General features: G+C 35.2%; 1 protein-coding gene across 1 annotated transcript in view; it reads left to right on the forward strand.

Moving 5' to 3' along the window:
- Positions 1 to 504: 504 nt before the first annotated feature.
- The window catches only part of LOC149795915 (uncharacterized), a 46031-nt gene continuing 25658 nt past the window's right edge, over positions 505 to 20877 (forward strand). Inside the window, exons 1-8 of the mRNA XM_089964150.1 lie at positions 505 to 822; positions 1590 to 1736; positions 3476 to 3506; positions 4402 to 4514; positions 4948 to 4981; positions 5745 to 5821; positions 6321 to 6357; positions 6647 to 6717. Of these exons, the coding sequence (XP_089820276.1) occupies positions 540 to 822; positions 1590 to 1736; positions 3476 to 3506; positions 4402 to 4514; positions 4948 to 4981; positions 5745 to 5821; positions 6321 to 6357; positions 6647 to 6717 (793 nt within the window). The 5' untranslated portion in view covers positions 505 to 539. The remainder of the gene's footprint in view (positions 823 to 1589; positions 1737 to 3475; positions 3507 to 4401; positions 4515 to 4947; positions 4982 to 5744; positions 5822 to 6320; positions 6358 to 6646; positions 6718 to 20877) is intronic.

The following is a 20877-nucleotide window of genomic DNA, read 5'->3' on the forward strand; positions in this document are numbered from 1 at the left end:
GGATCAGCCTAGCATCAAATATACTTGAGCTGGGATCAGCCCATAATACACTATAATGCTGGAATCAGCTTAGCGCATATCATATCGTAAGCTTGGATCAGCCCAGAATACACTCAAATGCTGGGATCAACCTAACACCGATTTTACCTAAGCTTAAATCAGCCTACACCGGTTCTGCTTGAGCTGGGATCAGCCCATAATACAACGTAATATTGGGTTCTGCCTAGCACTTATTGGGAATCATGGTCTTGTACATTCAGATTCTAGCACATGAGTAGCCCCGAGAGAGAGAACCAACTATTTTAAATATTTTACATAAGTATTGATATTACTTTAGTTATTATGTTGATGTTGTAGAATATGTGGATGTTGCTCATGTCAACGCATGCTCTTTTTATTATATCCTACAGTTTTTGTCAATCTATCAATTACCTGCGTTAATAAAATGATTTAAACTTGTTATGCATCCAATAAAAAGGAGATATTATCTTTTAACAGGCCCTCCCCTTCCTCTTCACAGATTTAACTTCAACAGATTCATGGAGGACCAAATTGTTTTTAACTTTGATCCCGGTTTCAATGGAGGCCATAATCAGACATTTGCAATTGAGTACAAAGCTGTGTTCAGTCCTAATAGTACATGGCAAAGTACCGCTATTAAAAACTTTCAAGAGAGAGAAAGTCAGTACAGGCTACCTAATGGTACCTTCTCTGTAAACGTTCGCCAACCTCCGCCTGGGTTCTACCTATATAGAATGTATTCATGGAACGTCAAGGGCAAAAGCGATTTCTCAGACTGCATTCCGATCATAATACCTAATGGTAAGATTGCAATTTGTGTGTTGCTTATTGCTGTGTTAGACTCTGCACATATGCAAAAGGTATTAATACTTATATGTTTGGATGAAGACCTATTAAAATTATTACTAATCCTTTTGGTGTATGCTGGGTGTGGTAGAATCTATGATAATTCAAATGGTGCACGAGATATATGTATATTTTGATTCATTTTATATGCGAAATATTGATGGCTGCTTGCTCAAGATTTAAATTTTAAAAACAAAATAAACAATTTCAGCATGATGTTCCTTGTCCAATTTCTACACAACCAAACGTACTTGGTCTCTCAAAATCGGTATCAGATAATTTCATATAATTAAAACATGAAGAAAATATCTAGTTTCATTGGCGTCTAGTGGGATATAATTTATATTATACCTAGTGGATATTCCTTATAAGTATACAATGTCATCCTCTTTTCACTAATGCAAACAATACTAATGAAGGTAACTTGCACTTGCTTTTCGCCATCGTATGTATGTATGTATGTATGTATGTATGTATGTCATTATTTGGATCATAAGTGTTTGTAAGGCCGATTTAGAAGCAAATGACACTTTACCATTTCGTTTTCTTGAAACGCATTTGTCCGCACGTTGTTAAAAAGCCTGTACGAAACGATATATGCCAGTATTTACCAATATAATCTTTGTGCTATTTGTTGTAAGATTCATTCTTCTGTATGTCATTTGTTTCATGGCCTGATATACACTATATTTAAGACATAACGTTTTGTTTAAAAATCTTAGCAACTGGAGATGACAACTATAATGCGGGTTACCAACTTGCAGTGATTGTTGGACATTGCATTGTAACAAGTGTTTTAGCTGTCACTATTATCGCTTTAGTGATCTTCATCCTGAAGAATAGATCAAAACAAAAGAAACAACAGCTGGGTACGTTGTATTAAATTAAATATAGCATTCTCCTTTTAAATATTCACTAGAAATAAATACCTTATTATTATATGCTAATTTGTTTCCCCGTTAACTTTACATTGTCAGAATCGTTCAATATTACCCGATACTGAACTCGAGCGACAATACACATATAGCATTCACGTGCAACAAGGAATTACTTTCTATTGTAAAAAAAACAATGGACGCAGACGCCAGAAGTTTTGATTTGTACACAAATCATGTACACTCGCGTAAGAGGCTCTGTACGTTGTGGTTGTTTAAATTTGTTTCTGAAAGAACTTAAACATGTTTCGTGGACTGCATAAAACCCAGCTGTTTTGGCATATTCCGCGTTGATACAATGTTACAAATTTAGGCTAGCTACATTATATAACAGACGGAAGATAAGGTCCATACAACTAACATAAAAGTGACAAGTCATATGCTCTCTTCTTTAGCTGGTGATAAGAATGGCAAAATAAAATATACTTAATTTTACATCCTAAATTTCTTTAAAAAGTCTTTTCTTAATTCTACAAATCCGAATTACATGAGCCTTGTCATAGCATTTCAATCTGGATTACACGTTTCAAACTTCTGCTGTAATTTCGATGATAAGTGCAATTGCATCCTCCTTACTGCACTCAAAATTAAATAAGCATTAAATTCGATATCGTCTTTTAGATGATTGCAATTGAAAGACTTCATATTTTTCCCACAGTATGATTTCCAACATTCAATGACATAAACAGAAACAGATTTGCAGATGTAAACACGCTTCTTCCGCGCCACTTCAATCCGATTTATTTCATGTATAATTTGAACAGATGAATCAAGTCCAAAATCACAAACTTTCGTCGAATCGAAACAAAATACCAAAATATATTCATTCCAGATCAAATGGAAAAGTTGTTGCAATGCGCATTCATTCACAATATGACTGCAAATTTCATTTTTAACTGGCCACGATATTTTCTTTCGAAATTTATGTCTAGCGCGCGACTGTGTTCAAATTTATCTGGGCTGAGTTATGTGCGCATTAATAATGATGTCATTGTGTAATGACAAATCTGCGCTTGTGTATGTAGTTGGAAAACGGCATTCATTAATTTACGTTGTTTCTTGTAGTGTATTTTGTTTATATAATTAAACCTTTGGTGGAAAAAAAATGTGCATATAATAAAAAGGTTACTGCATTTGTATGGGAAAATATGACTTGTTTTGTCGGAAGGATATACTACACTCCCAAGATCGTGCAGTATTCCATCCCAAAACTCGTTCATATTTTCCCATACAAATGCAATAACCTTTAATTATTTAGTGTCTTGAGGTCTTTGAAAGAAGTTTCAAAATCAATTTTAATCCACTCTGCCTCCTCATGTTCACTCCTTGCTCTTCTTCCTCCAGTTTATCGCATCATACTTATACGAAGTAGTTATATATTATACAATATTACTGTGCACTAAGACCAGGAAATGATATTAAATTAAATAATGTGAATATTACGCTCCATATAATTATTAATAAGCAAAACGAATATTCGGGATGTTCATTTACATTGGATTGCACTAGTTGATGTACAATAATCTTTCGTTCGTCTTCGATCAATACGGATAATTTTGTAACATGCCTTTGTAAAGTTTTACTTATGTCAATTAATTTTCTGTGTACACCTAGGTAATGTGAAATATCTTCTTTTATGTGTATTCACAAGAGCTTTTCTATTTAAATCACAGACAAGACGTCTGAAGAAACTGACGTTCCCAGGTAACATGGATTTCGTATTTGTAAAAACACATACATATTCACCCACTCCTACACCTAGAGTTAGGTAGAAGGATACCGAAATATTTACACATGGTGTAGACCCGAATACGACAATGAATACACACTGAGAAGAATATCACATTTAGTGGATACAGCGAATCACAAAATGCTTTCGCATTTAGTCATTTATTTTGTTTAATATGATAATTTTGGTTCGTATAATACAATGACTTAATTACATCATTTATAAAACATGTTCTTCAGAACATTCTTTGACTTAATTTTATATTCAATGGCACCGTTGGAGATATGAAACATAATTTGTTTTTAATAAAGATTCTACTCAATACCTGATGTGAGAGTTTATCCTCGTACATCGGTACACTTTTAAAAAAAAAACATTCTAGTCATACACTGGTAAAAGACCAGTCACATTTTCATGTAATTCTTACAGTTTGATGATGGCGTCTGTATGACAATGTACCACTGATTTGATATACAAATAGACATCATAACAAAATGATACTGACAATGACAAAAGTATAGCTAATATGTATGTACAGTTGGTTAGTGAGAGAATGAGAAAATATACTAAAAGGTTTATATATATTTAACACAAATGTTTCTGAAATTCCATAATTCCTAAGGGTTTCTACAAACGTTATCTCGGACATGTATGTCCACATACATTTTGATAACTATAACTTTGACATATTTACCGTAGTGCTCATGTACATAGGCATTATGTACAATGAATTTGCACACAGTATAGCTTCTATCTTATACATCAGGAGCAAATAATGGACGCATTTCAGTCTTGAAAGCAATAGCTATGGGCTCTTGTGCCAAATTTGTTTTTGAGAATATGTATTATTTTCCTTTTTTTACATTTTAGACATGAAGTAGGAACAGGCCTGATTCCAACAGGAGCGAATACCGACATTTCTAATGTGTATGAGAGACTACATAATGAAGGGCAGGTCGATAATCCCTATCTAGAATTACAAAGTACGTCATTCTTCCACTGAGGATCAGTATTATGTATACAGTTTTCATTTAGATTTATTCACAAATAAAAAAACAATGTGTTCGAAATACTGTAATGCTGTATTGTTTGTGTTAATAACAAAATCGATTCAACAACAAGAAGCAGGGCACAAACCGTGCAACCCTCCATTCCAGCAAATGTATTCTCTTCATTAACACATTATCCTTAAGAGTAAAATCTCTAAAGGAAAACAGATTATCGGTTTAAATGAATGTAGACTTACTGTTTTGCTTTACGTAAATCCTGATAGCAATTTGTTTTTAAAAACTCTAGCTTGACATACGGCACGATATAAATCCATCAATAAATGTACTCTAGTTTGCACCGAAAAAAATAACATATATAAAGTAGGTAAATTATATAATTCATCGCCGTATATTAAACTCTTTCCAGGATTTTCTGCAGCAACGAGGGAAAGTGATTCAAGGTAAGATGATTTGATACAAAAGTTGATTAAACGAATTTTAACAGGAAAACGAAAAAGATTTAAATGAGAGAGAGAGAGAGAGAGAGAGAGAGAGAGAGAGAGAGAGAAAATTATCATGAACATCGGCAAATTGTACTAGTATAATATATTTGCAATCTATTTACGAAAAAAAGTTGATTTTGATCAATATTTGAATTAAGTAAGGACTAAAGGAGAAATCTATAGTTTCTGGTGTGGTGTGAGCGTGCAAATATCCCAACTTAAATCATTACTCCTACTAGTAATTGAAAAAAGGCTGATGTTAGAATGTGACTGACATTACATTTTGGAACAAAATCAAATTGTATAGGCTTCCAAATTTAAAACAGAAGGTATATGAAACGAACTTTACACATTGCATTTGCAGATTTATCAATCTTTATTACTAAACTATCATAATATTTATTTTTATAAATTTCTTTTTTTTTGGTTCGTTAACTTGACAACATGGGATAAGAGAGGGGAAATAGTTTCCTTAATTACGACAAGTATGAATATGTTGGTTGAAACATATATACATAGCTTTATTATGGTGACAATTTATTAGAAAACTTTATCGGGCTTTTAGATATAATTAGCAATTGTATCAAGACTGTTAGAATGATGTAAGAGAGGAAATCGTATCTAAACAGACACGATTTAACTTCGTACTCATTAATAACACTTTCTTATTGTACTTAATATTTAGTATTGAAGTTGAAAGATTTAGTCTTCATACTTCCAGGACCAGTTCCTCTTCTCAAGAGCAGGAAAGTCCAACAAGTAGCAAGTCTGAGGTTCATTCCTACTTAGAAGTTGCAGGTGCGTCCAATCGTAAACTGTATCTCCTCTTTACCAACCTATATATATATATATATATATATATATATATATATATATATATATATATATATATATATTGGAGACGAAATATGTTACTTTTCAACTTGATATCAATAAATGGATACATCCACTTAATATATTTTATTTATTATTTTGTGTACCGGAACAGATTTTTACATTTTTGGGGTTTTTACGTTTGCTTTATATTTCTTGACGGGAACATGTTTTAAAAATACAAGTAATGCTAAAGTCAAACTCGATAGTCCTTCCACAAGCAATCAGTTTTATTATATCAGTTTATTTCGTTCTCAAGAAATAAGAACATATATTTGTCTATTTGCTTTTTATAGACACGCTAAAGTAACCCGATCATTTGAAGCAATAGGTTTAAATATTCTTTACTCAGACATGTCTCAAAGCTAACTTAATTTTTCAAACAGAAACATTGAGTCTTTTATATCAACTATTGTATTTTCAGAGCCCACATCATGGAGCATAAAAGAAACCGCTTACAGGTCAGTGCAATATAGCTTAACAAGCGTTCAAACGCACTTGTGGACTTTGTTGTGCACACCCATCGGAATTACTGGAAATAATGTGAAATGCAGATAAAAAAACCTTGAAAATGGTTAACTCAAATTGATAATGATAAATGTTTTTTCATTCTGCTTCATTTTCTCTCTTTGTTTGAATTACGATGCATGCTATGCATTCATACAAACATATTGTTCTGTATTATAGATTTTTAAAATGAACGAAATCAGACAATAACAAGAAACTAATTTCTTTCCATATTTCTTTCAGATCATTCAATACGTTAATGCTTGATAATTTTCAGTCAGAAAATGACCATGACCATGGAGAAAAACCTGAAGGTAAATCATTGTACTATGTGCACTAGCTTAATCTGCTTCCATGTGTCGAAGACAACCTCATTTGAATAACGCCAAAATTTAATTACGCTGTAAATGCAAAAAGGTTTAGCAAAGTTTCCAGCTAAACAAGCTCTTCGCCAGGAAGATAAACAGCTTATATCCAATAAACATGCAATCTGAGATAAATCCTTGACTTCTGCATATTTGAATGACAGTACACATACAAATGAGAATACAGGAAGGAAAGAAAGAAGGATACTTAGATAAATGATCTGAAAACAGGAAAATTACACACACACAGAGACAGACAGATAAGCAGGTACTCACCCACCCGCATATATATATATATATATATATATATATATATATATATATAGCTACAGAGAGAGAGAGAGAGAGAGAGAGAGAGAGAGAGAGAGAGAGAGAGAGAGAGATGTGTAGCGAAAACTCAGAGCTATATATGTATACCCTGGTAATTTATGCAAATGGATACTAATGTAATATGTCACGTTCACGGTGTTGCGGAACAATGCATGAGTTAAATAATAATAATAATAACAATAACAATAATAATAATAATAGTAATAATATGAAGAAGAAGAAAAGAATACATGCAATCAGTTACACTACATTTGCTAGTGTAAATAATATATTTACTTGGGTAAATACTTTTCACAAATTGCTTACGTTGGATAGCATGACGTTTGTCTAGTTTTGTTAAGAGTGCCTGAAGTTGGTTTATGCTTCATTTAGGCAGAAACTCCCGTGAAGTTTCTGGTATCATTCCTTACGTATGCATTCTACACCAATCCATTCTAGGTTAGATGGAATCAGTAGCATTTTGAGGGGCTTGACTAATCAGCCCGTCGGTTAGGTGCAAATGTTCCATGAGATGTAATAAATTGTTCGCAGTAACAAGGATACAAAGTTGCAATATTCTTTCAAGACTATGCAGTACATGTTTTGGTTAGGAGGAAGACGCATGCTGCTTTGTTTGTTTTATTTGTTTCTTTCTATTTTATAAAATCTATGAATAAGGGTCTGAAAACAGATTATTTAATATTAAAATGTCAGAAGGTCGCTCCCCCCGCTCCTTTCTTTCTCACTGAGTTAGTTGGTATGTAGCAGATTAATAAAAAAATAACGAAACACTGGGGTGGGCTATGAATAAATGCCTTCATGGTAAGTCTCCCAAACCCCACCTCTCTCTCTCTCTCTCTCCAATCTTACTAAGAGCAGACAAAAAACTGGATTAAACGATGATGTATCTGAACCTTATGAATGACGACAATATATAGTCACAACAATCAACAGAAATGGCAAATAGAAATGGAGGAGAGAAACAATTGTGTGTTCGGTAGTAATGCTAATTAAGTCATAATAATGACCTATATCAGCTGAAATTTGTTTAAATGTTTGAATCACCTCTTGCTGGCTCCGCATATCTCTTAGTTTATATTTCCCACTCTGTTCAATATGATGTGCGTCCAGTTTGCAAGTACTGAAATATATTGTGTTTGTAGTTCTCTACTTTCTTCATTTAAACCATCTTTCTTGTTTAAAGCATAAGTGTCACATAAAAATAGAAGTTCAGAAAATAAAGGTCACTAAGTGTAATGAACTACTTTTTGTAACTACACACATGAAATGCTTGTGCAGATTGCATTCATTCTTTTCATTCTGTCAATACACAGTTGCTTGCAGTCAATCGTAACTGCGTCGGAAATGCAAGTATGTGTATTTGTATGTGATCTAAATACAATATATGTATAGTATGTAAATTATATCTTTGATATACCACTTGCTGTAAAAGTTCATTCAAAGGAAACTCGGAAAGCATCGTTACCCTTTAATGGTTCATTTATCCACATTTTACATATGACAGTAAATAGTTCTTTATATGTACTAAAAAAACGTAGATATGCTTTATATATTATTTTGATTCTGACATTGAATAACGTCTGCCCGTTTGCAGTGTCTGATAATATTTTTTAAAAATGTATTATAGGCTAGATCTGGTTTTGGTATAAAGGTTTTATAAGTTTTGCAGTAGTTTCAGCTTGACTTACTTTTCATTGTTTTGTCCAAAGGTAGAGAAGGAAAGTTATTGCATACATTATTCTTAAAAGTGTCAAAACGTACACTTATCATCTATAGTTGACTGGAGAACAATGATTTAGCTCCTACTTGTCCCACCCACAAATTATTATATAAATATGTTGGTCTTTATCAAAACAAGTGCTAGCAATGTGTTTATATGTACTGGTATAGCCTCGATAGCTTTCGCCAAAGTCATGAAGGTTTGATTGCGGAATAGTTTGAGTTCAGTATGTATGTAACAAATGATCACAGAGTATTAGCAAAAGGAAAATGGAGTGCATTTTTAACATTAATCAAGCGCTGGATTAGGCAAATTTCCTGTTAGTTGCATTTGATTTACTTTCTGATTTGAATACTAGTTTTAAAAATGAACATCAATTAGGGCATTTAGCGATTATTTTATGTCCTGATATTTTTAAGTATCGTCTTTCAAACAGTTTGTATATTTCTGCTGTGTCATAAGAGAAGTCGAAAACATTCAGTGCTGTGAAAACAGTGATGGTGTTCGAAAATCGGTTGCGTACAATTAATGAAAAAATTGTTTATGTTAAGCTAGCACACATTTTCAGATCTTTACATTTCACTCAGTAAAATGTATTAAAGATAGCACTGCAAATCATATTATGTGGAATATTGTTAAACTAGCAAAAAGCCATTGTTCATATGACAAGTATTCACCAATACCGGCAACAATTTTTTGCGAATATGCTTAACACTGGTCTCGATCATAATATACCCCAAAAAGAAGAAACAGTTTTTTTTTTTTTAATAAAGGCAAGCAGCAGGGAGGGTGAACAGACCAAGGTTTTTTCACCGAATAAAAGCTCCCACAAAAGAATTCTCCGTAGAAACCTCCATTTGTTAAATAAAAACCTTCTACGGGACGTTATTTTCGGTCCGCCATGTCCGTGAACATCATATGTCCACCCATCCCTGCTGCTCCTAATTGAAAAAAATCTTAAAATATCTTGTCGAGACCGATCCGTAATTTTTGTATGATGATTAATTGAAATCATTATCATATTAATATTAATGGATGTCGGAGAACCATATTCTGCTAGATTAGCACGAGAACGATTAGAGGTATTACAGAAATATATTCCCGTGAAAGAATCTGTCAAGCGAAAAATACGTGTCGTTGAAGACGCAAAACAGGGATTTAGAGAGTTATCGACCGAATTATTTAAACCAGTTACTGAAACTACAGAAAAAGTTCTACTTGGAGATGTTAAAGATATTGATGTGAGAAAAACAGGTATTCTTCCGGTATTGAAAAGAATTGAAGAACGAACTCGACCTCAGCCTGCAGTTGTACCTGCAGTTGTACCTCAAATTTTACCTCCACGTCGACCTCGAGGCCGACCTGCAGGTAAAGGTAAACTTCAACCTAAATTTAAACCTCAAGCTCAACCTAAACCTGATCAAGCTCAACCTGAACCTGATCAAGATCAAACTGAGCTTGAAATTCTTAAATCAAAATTTACCGAAGATGGTGCTCGAGCGATAGAAAAACTTTCGTTCGATGATGTTGATGACTTGCGAAATTTTGGTTCGTTTGCAGATGCAAGTTTTCCAGAAAGATATAAATTTTTAAAACATGAGCATTTAGGAAAAGTTACCAATCGTAAAATCTGGGGTGATTGGTTATTTAAATATAAAAGAAATATACCAAGAATAACTTCTGGTGATAATACTTACGTAATATTTAAAATGGGAATGGATTCGGAGAGGGAACGTGCTAGAGAAGCTGCTGAGGAAGCAAAAAAAAAAAAACAAAAACAAAACACGAACATTAAAAAGTGATCAAGAAAAAGAATCCTTATATCAGCTTCCTCCACCTTTGCAAGAACAACAACCTCCTCAACAAGCAAAAAAGGATATACCACATATCTATTTACCAGTGATGATCTTGATATTTTCAAAGATAAAGATAAATTAATTGATATTGCTGTATCTGAATATGGAAATAGAGATAGATATATGAAAGAGGAATACATTGATAAATTAACGCCTAGTAATTGGGCTTCCTCATTATATTGTGTTGCTAAAAATGAACCTTATGATAGAAATGATCCTGGGTTTAGGGAATTTAATAAAATAGTGCGTGATAGAAGAAAAAAAAACACAATCTCCGGAAGAGAAATTTCAGGATGCACCGGATAAACCTCAAGAAGAGCCTCAAGAAGAACCTTATAATTTACTAATAGATATTTTTGCCGAAAAAACTCCTGCTACCGGTAGCGGATATAATTCTATCTGCCCAGGTAGAGTTGTCAATGACGTTTCTCGGCTAGAGGTTCTTATTGGAGGGAAACGAGCTGGAAATAACTCACCAGAAATAATTAACGAGGCAACTGATATTTGTCAGCGACTATTTCGTGGCGGCATCATGGATGTTCACGTTTATAGAAATCTAATTGATGAAATCGTCGACGACTACAGCGACTAGTTGTTAAATAAATGACTAATTAGATAAAATGATAATTCACAAAGATCATCGTAAACCTACGCAGACTCGCGTGGTAAACACGCGGTTGCCCATGTACAAAGTTACCTACGGAGATGGTCTCGGCGACGTCGTTAGGGGATTTGTCACGAGAATAGCTCCTAAAGCCGGACCTATTGCTAAGCAATTAGCAATGAAAGCTATGGGTTTTGTTCGTGATAAAACACTCTCCGCTGCTGGTGATCTTGCTAGCAAGGCATTTAGCGCCGTCAAGGACAGAATATTAAACCTAGTACGTAGAAAACAGCCAGTCAAATTACCAAGCACGTCAGTGATGCCTAGCGACGTTAGCAGGGTAATAAATGACGCGGCAAATACAAAATTAGCGTCGCTGATAGATCAAGGAACTGATCAAATAAATACTAGCATGATATCAGGAAGTGGTCTTCGTTTTAGAAGGTAATCTTAATAATAAAATGTTCAAGCTTGCATCTAACGAGGCTTTTGACATGGACGAGGAAATAAGTAAAGATACATCAATACGTGATTATCAACATTATTCGTACGACGCGATAACACCAAATAGCATTAATAGAGTCGATATTCATGTTAATGATGCGAGTAGATATTTTTTGCCATCTGAGGCGTTTATTGAGGTTACTGGTGAGGTTATGAGAGTCACCCCCGTTCCTGGCCCTCCCATCGTTGAAACATTTGAAAATGATTACAAACTAGGATTTGTCAATAATGGCATTATGTCGTTATTTAAAAGCGCCACATATATGATCGATGGAAGAGAGACTGAATCAATCAACGACAACGTTGATGTTGCTACGACAATTATAGGTCTAGCTAGGTACTCAGATGACTTTATTAGATCAGCTGATCCTAGTATGATGTTTATCAAGGATAATTTTAATGCGGCCGATAACAATCCGTATACTAGGGGACAATTACATCAAAATACCGGGGCTGCTGCAGCCCCTGGAACGATTCCTCATCCAGGCGCTGCATTTCCGGTATTATACGGCTCTAACGCTAATTTTAATTTAGGATTTACCTCATGTAAAGCCATGTCATCAGGTATTCGTAGAAGGTTTTCATGCGCAATTCCATTATCTCATATATTTGGATTTTGTAGAAATTTTTTAAGAAGGTACTTTTTGGAGCCAAGCATACGCTTGTTTTTCATCGAAAAGGCGATAACATCGACGCTATCTGGCGAGAGAGTGTTGATGATGACGTTGCTGACGTTAATAATAACGCCAAGGTGGTACTAGATAAATTTACCTTGTGGATGCCAGCACTGACTCCGTCAGTGGCTGAAGAAATTAAATTGCTTGCTTTTATGGATCAGGGCGGTAAATCAGTGATGTCATGGTTAACGACGACAACTGATACTATTACTGGCGTCGCTAATGATTTTACCTGGCATATTGCATCACAGCAAGGTATTTCTGCACCTAGACACGTCTTTATTGCTATTCAGGAATTAAATAGATCAGGTAGTCAAAAACGTAGCCATATGATATTTGATAATTTTGTTGCCACCAACGTATCGTTGCGAATAAACGGAAAACAAGAGCCAACCGAAGAAATATTGCTAAATTTTGCTAATAATTCTATGGCGCGTGGATATCATCGGTTGCTAAGTTTTATGGGACGAGATCAAAATATTGACACCGGCCTGCAAGTATCAGAGTCGGAGTTTAAAACATTATATCCGATCTACTATTTTTCACTGGAACATCTTGATTTGATAAAACAATCCGTCGTTGATATACATTTTAAAGCCAGAATACATGCACCTGCAGGTGGATACAGAGCGTTTGCGGTTATACTTAGCGATAAAACTATGTTTCTCCAAGGTATTAGCGGCCGAATGAGAATCATTGACGCACCAGTGGAAAAAATGTGAGATCGATTTAAATCATCAATATAATTATAATGCGATACGATCATGTTAGTGTGACTCTGACTCCAGGTCAAGTGAAAAAACTCCAATCAAGCACAACAAAAATATGCGGAACAAAATTGACGTTAAAAAACGCTCAGATTCAAGGTGGTCCAAATAAACTGTCGCTAACTAAAACTCAGCATAAAAATTTTACCAAGGCTAAATTGGCAAATACTGGCGTCCAGGTTAATCTTAGTCCGAGCGCAATCAAGGACATGGTTAAAACAGGTGGATTCTTTCCACTTCTCGCTGGGTTGCTGCCGTTGATAGCAAAGGGCGCCATATTAGGTGCTACTGGATACGCTTGTAGCAAAATAGCACAAAAAATATCTGGAGGAAGATACGGTAAAAAAAGGACTTGGCTTAAGGTTGCCAGGATCCCGTTACGGAAGAGGCCTAAGGTTGCCAGGAACACAACCCAGATGGTAAAAAAGCTTCTAGATGTCACGCCGATGTCAAATTTCAATTTAGCTAACGAAGCAAACACAAAAAAAATAAAATTCTTTAGAGGCGTATTTATGCGAGATCAATTACCAGATCGACCAAATTGAGTTTGGAATTATAAATTTAGATTCACAATCAGGTCCTGGCACGCACCTGGGTCTCTTATTCGATAAATCCACGTGAAATTATTTACTTCGACTCGTACGGGTTAGCGCCGCCGAGAGAGTTTTTAAATTATGCTAGACAATTAAATGTCCCGATTTGCTATTCGACGTTACCTACGCAGACACTAACTGATCCACCGATACGCGGCGGTGAAGCAATTAATGTCCTTGATGCGATATCAAAATCATCTCAGCCGCATCACAAAGTCGTCCTTAGGTATACTTCTGACAAATTAAATCAACCGCGATTAAATAATGGTTGACATTTACGGGAGATCTCTGATATCGCGATTATTGAAAAAAACAAGCAATTGATGTCGATTTATCTGAGTACGCAACCAAAGACGACGTTAATAAGCTTCTATCAATATCAGGAATAGATCCTGACGAGGTTGTTATTTTTCAAGATAACCACGGTAAATTAATAACTAGCAATGTCAAATTAGCTGATATAATTCGACGTACCGAATTTGACGCTCAGGTGAGTGAATTTATAAATATAAAAGCATCTATCAGACAAACCGATGCTTTTATCAGAGCAGTTAGTGAAAATGTCGGAAAATCAGATGAGGAAATTAAAAAGGCCAACGAAGATATTGTTCGTTTAAAAACTTCCATTGATGAAAAAATTAATAAGGTAAAATACGACGAGGATCTCAAAAAGTAGTATCTGTATCTGCCCTTTTAAGATCTTCTATTGATGAAAAAATTGATAGAACTAAATACGACAAGGATGTTGAAAAAATCAACGAGAATATTACCTATTTAGGATATGGTATTAATAACATCAGCAGAAGACTTACTGATATCGATACCAATATTGAGCTGTTTAAGAGAGTTGAAACGATAATTCCCGAAATCGTCGCAAAAAGTAACCTTATTAAAATTTCAGCAGAAATAACCCCAGCGCAGGTCAATAATATGACATTTATAACGTCGACGGGATCATTAACGTGGAAACCAGAAGATAACATCTTCAAATACACGGCATCAGTTACTGGCGCGTATCGATTGTATGTTTTTTTCCTCAATAAGATTCAGAATAATCGCTAAAGAATACAAATGGAGGCATATCAGCGACAGATATCTTGGATTTCTAAATATTTTGCTAAATAAAGACGTCGAGGAAACTTTCACGTTAGAACCGCTCGAAAGAACAACAATAGCGCCAACACCGGCATGGTGGTTACATGAAATTTATTGCCGATTCGCCTCAATTATTGACTTGATAAAATATAATGACGTCGTCCGATTACAGATATAATCAGGCGCGTGAGTGGCAAAATTCACTGAAACTCATCATAGATACATATCAGGTAAAAATAAAAAAAAATTCAGCGACGATTAGTTATCATCGATGTTGTTGTTTACTCGGTATCATCAGTCGTTGCCGGATCTGGAATAATATTATCCGCGGTAACAATGATGGCACCAGTTGCAGTTACGATCTGCATTTGTGCGACAACGACACTTGCTGGAGTTCTTAATATTATTGCAAAAAAAATATCATCATGCACGAGTGAAAAATTATCCTCATACGTGGTAAAATTATACGCGGCAGCGATCGCGTACACGAAATTATCTTCGTTGCTATCGGAAAGTCTCAACGACGGAAATATCTCTGATTTTGAATTTTCCGCGAGGATAAAAATCTACAACCAGGTTGATATTAAAGTTACAGATAATAATAATGTCAGAGTTATCTCAGATCGTGACAAACACGACCCCGCAAATAACAACAATGATATCGGCGAGCTCGACTAAGCCAGAATTTAGTATTAATTTTCCGATAGCAATTCCCGTTAACGAGATCGCGTTGTCGTAGCTGTGAGTTTATTATAGCTGGCCCAATATTAGATCAGTATCGTTTGGTGGTTTATTATCAAATAATTCATTTGTTTTCGCTAATAAAAATAAAACCGACGGCACTCCTGACTGGAACGTTGTTGGATTACCAACAGGTAGTTATGAAGTCGAATAAATTAATGATATGTTGTTATATAGGATAAAAAAATATAACAAATGATGATGAACCCGGAATAAAAATAACCGCGCACGAACCAACGTTAACTTCGATCATCGAGGTAAAATCGCCCTATATTGTTGATATTTATGCGAGTTCAGTAAGAACCGTCCTAGGTTGGCCTGAAATTGCGCCAGTATATCCACCGGCGCCACCAGAACCTAAAAATCTGATTATATCACAGATGTGAAATCTTATCATAAAATTAGACCATCATATAAAGATAAATTAGATTTGATAAAAAAATACACTTCGGGTGGTAGAATAGTCATTGTTAATGAGGAACATATAATATGGTTTTTTGGTGAGATAATTAAAAACCCATCAGGATTAGAAACAATGAGAGGAAAAGGTGTATCTGTTGAACTAGCTCATATTACTGAATATTTTAAAGAAATTAATCGAGAACATCGAGAGCAACTACGGCGATTACGGCAGTATTTTCGTGAGTGTGTATTTAATGTATGAAGTTCGTGTAGCGAGATTATCAAGCGTGCAGAAATATTCAATCAGCTCTCACATGATATGGAATATATTAACCAGCGATTAGTTCAGGAAATAATAAATGATAAACCAGGTAGTAGGCGGACATTTTTAGACCATCTCGAGGTGACCGATGGGGCATTGTCAAATTATAAATAGCACCAGCATCTATATTTATGCATAATAATGATCAATCTGGAGAAGGCCGGCATATTTCACCAAATATCGCAAATATAACAACCGTCGTCGCGGTCAATCTTAATTGTGACGCCGTCGAAAACAGCTATAGCGCCGACGCAACAGTGTCAAATCAGGCTCAACAACCAACAACTTCGCCAAGATCTTTAATTGTGCAAGAACCAATCAATCCAATTTATCTGCGGTGCCATAATAATTTGTTATCAAGAATTAATTTCAGATTAACCGATCAATCTGGAAATCTACTTCATATGCGCGGAGAAACATTAAGCATCAATCTGCTAGTAAGATCTTAATATCCTAATGATATCGGATCCCTGATTTCAAACCTCTACGTATAAAAAAAGAGCAACAAAAAATAAAAATAGATAAAAACCAATAAAATCCAGCAAAATATTCTTTTTTTTTAATTTACTATTTTTCTTAATTGCCTTACGCGAGTGTTTATCACTTTTTTTGCTTCATATTCGTCAGACAACTCTGATCTGATTTTCTCAATCGCCACCGATAACGGAGCGAAATCTCTTATCGACGACTCATCAACGGATGCCAGCGACTGATACATCGCCGATTGAATTTTCTTTATTTATTTATATTCAGCCGGCAAAACGTATCTACCCTTGTGTTTGTTCTGAGCAAGCGTTTCAGAGTCAGCGATGATATTTTCAACATCTAACTCGTCCGATAGAATTATTTATTTTAATTTTTAATTTCTCAATAGCGTCAATTACATTGTTGATATTTTCTTCGTTCATTATACTGAATATCGTATTTCTAATATAAAAAGAAATGTGAATATAAAATTTTTAAAATAGCACAAATTTAATCTAATATCAAAAGAACATAAGAAAATTTGATCCAGTCACCAAATTTATACGAAAATGTCGATTTATACATTTTTTCGCAACTCTATACACTGAAGCTGGGTTAATTCCAAAATATTTGCCGGCAGAATACGTCGATTGAAGATATATTTCCTCACCGGTCTCCATGCTAATTGATTTAACTGACCTGGATTCCTTACGTCCACCGGTGTTTCTCCGTGAAGAATTTTCACTTGATGTGATCGCTTGAAGATTTTGTATTGAGTTATTCAATTCATTTCCGTCAATGTGATCAATTACCAGTCCATCTTTTATTGGTCCGCGAAAATACTCGTAAATAAATCTGTGATAATAATAAGTTTTCTTTTCGTGATTTACGGTAAATATCAGATAACCAACATTGCCAACATTACCAACTGCATTTTTTGTTTTGCAATGCCTGACAACACCGTCGCATGATGCCTCGTAGTTATCGATAGTTGGATGCTTCATGAATGTTGGATTCATATACCAAATATTATTTGTCTAAATCAAAGTTTGTTTGGAAACCTATTTAGATAATATTCTTCGCATTGATGGCATTATCGCTGGTGATATTTTTTTATCGTAGTATCGTTTGAGTTCTCGGTAACGTTTCCCGCCACAGCGTAAACATAATCGAGTTTTACCTCGCAATCCAACATTGCATTTTATGCATCTGATTGGCCCATAATTACCTAGCGAATAGCCTGCATATGCTCGCCGTAGAATTCACGTTTAAACGATTTTTCGCAGCAAGATAACGAACCGACAAGTATCCATTTGCAATGATTCATTATATATTAGATATTTGTCTAAAATATAACATGGATTCATTTGACCTTGACGAAGCTGATATTGATATATCTGACGCTAATAAAGCTAAAAAAGAGTTTTTCGAAGACAAAGCGATTCATACGTGGACGACGTGGAAAACAAACGAAATCGATAATACCATGACCGATGCAAGGGCGAAAGTATTATCAATTACATTAAAATTAACCACGCCGATGAGAAATTTATGTTCGGAATAAAATTCATTGCACAAATGACCGACGATGTTTGGGTTATTCGAGATAAACGCGATCCTGGAATTAGTGGGAAAAAAATGTGATTTTATCTGCTAGTTCTAAGCCTGGTTTGTTAACCGGCAATATAAACCATACTACGCTAGATCTTATCCAGTTACCGCTGTTGTTTATGGAATTTATCGGCTAAATAATCGACCAGATGTTAAAAATCTGGCATTGATGAAATTGTCTCCCGGCTTAAACTGTGTAGCTGAGCGAGTGATAGAACATTTAAAAAATACAAAACGCGGATCCGGTTTGACTTCGTTACGGTTAGTTTTGATAAATACTTGGGCGAAATCGGTCGTCAACGGCGCGTCAATAAGCGACGTTGCTGCGTCGTCGGGAAAATTAAAATTTCCAATAACGGTAGAAATTTTATATGAGTCACCGTATAAATCTCGAGGAGCGCCAATTAATATAATTGATCATAATTCTCATGAGTGGACGAGCGCGGAAACGATATTTCCGCGATATCGTACTGTTAAGTTTTATTCAGAAATTTCTACGAAAGCTATGGAAATGTTCGATTTTATTCAGAAAATAAGCAAATCAGATCCAGTGTCGGTGTGGTTATTTCGCAGCGATGAAGAATACGACCAATTCGTGCGACCTAACGGTGACGTTTATAGAAATAAACTGCTACATGACTTGATGAGCGAATTAGCGGAAAAATACTCGTTAAATTCCAAGCAATTATCTAGTTGTTTTACTGTTCCATCAGTTGCTGCTCACGCTGCCAGGGAAAATAATCTTTGGAAGCCCATGCGAGGTGAGTTTCTCAAAGATATCCAGGAAAGTTGCGTCGAATACGGTCACGGCGGATTATGGAACACCAAATACGATTACCTTGATATGATATCATTAGACATGGTTGCGTGTTATTCTGGAAGTTTTCTAGGATACGGCGATTGTACTAAATATTTTGCTCAATTTGGGCATCCTTGCAGCAAAATGACGCGAGTATCAATTAATGGTCCGCTGCCAGATTTTCCCATTACCGGGTTCGCTCGAGTTGTATCATTTGCCGATAATTTCCATAAAATCTGTTAAGTTTGGCTTGGTAGGCATTTCTCGCAACGACGTTGGGTTCACACGGCGTTACTTCGATATATGCTAGATTCGGCGATGTTAACGTCGCTGATAGTCAGTGAAGCAATTATATCGTATAAAAAACAAACTGACGTCTAGTTACCAACTGATCACGACGATAAAACAGCAAAAGACCTAGGTAGGAGAATAATTGGAAAATTTACCGAAGGCGGCGCGTACGATCATCAACCACATCATTGTAGGTTAATCATCGACGACGCAAATTAGATTTTATAATTGCTGATACAACCGAGAAAAATACGTTTTGTAGTCGAGAAAATATTCATCTTAGTGACGGAACGAAATTAGGTACCGTGGTTAGTTACATTGACGGAGAATCACCTCAATATACTCATTTAAGATCTTCGATGCTCGCATATGTAAGTATAAATTGGCTTTCCATGATAAATAAATTTCCCAGCAACGCAGTTAGAGTAGCTACTGATTCATTCTACGTTGATAAAAAATATTTATCTGTGTTGGAAAATTTATCTGGTAATGGTTCATCGAGGAGCGCCAATTATCTGGTAATGCAGTTAGAGTAGCTACTGATTCATTCTACGTTGATAAAAAATATTTATCTGTGTTGGAAAATTTATCTGGTAATGGTTCATGGGGCACTTGGAGAGTAAAAAACGAAGATATTCTTGATTATTGTGAATCCGCGGACGTCATAGACGCTGATGAATATCATCGTAGTGAAATATCATAAATATCTTTATCACCGCATGTGCACGATCCGATATCGAGACATAAATGTATCTACGTAAACGGGTCAGGTAGTTCAGGTCAAACAACTCGAGTGATCGAATTATTTAAAAACTCTGATTTAATCGTGTTAACACCGACGCATAGATTAGCCAAGGAAATGAAACAGCGTGGAGTTAATTCTTGTACCTATCATAGTTATTTCAAATACAGCGGAGGAACGTGGAATTACTCGCGGATGGGCGACAAATACATCAATAAGGTAATTATGTTCGACGAAATTTGTACAGTTCCATTAGAAATGTTAAAATTATTTTTAGATTGGTTATCGCTGAAAAATACCGCCGTAATCATGTGCGGCGATCAAGGTCAACCAGGTCCGATTGATGGTGAATCGCCACATAACTGGCTAAAGAACTTTGTTGATTATTACGAGGAAGTCGACGCCGATTATCGATCTCTCGATGCGGCGTTGGCTGAATTTAAAAAATTAATTCGATTACAATCGAATAAAATTCAATGCAGCATAATGCGAAAAATAATTCCATAAACATCAATGAAGGATTTTTTAAACTCATGGACACCAAATGATTTGATAGTTGCTAGTAGAAAAATAGTTCGAGATAAACTTCA

The sequence above is a fragment of the Sinohyriopsis cumingii genome, chromosome 7, assembly GCF_028554795.1.
Source record: "Sinohyriopsis cumingii isolate HCF-2022 chromosome 7, ASM2855479v2, whole genome shotgun sequence".
NCBI classification, from domain to species: Eukaryota; Metazoa; Mollusca; class Bivalvia; order Unionida; family Unionidae; genus Sinohyriopsis; species Sinohyriopsis cumingii.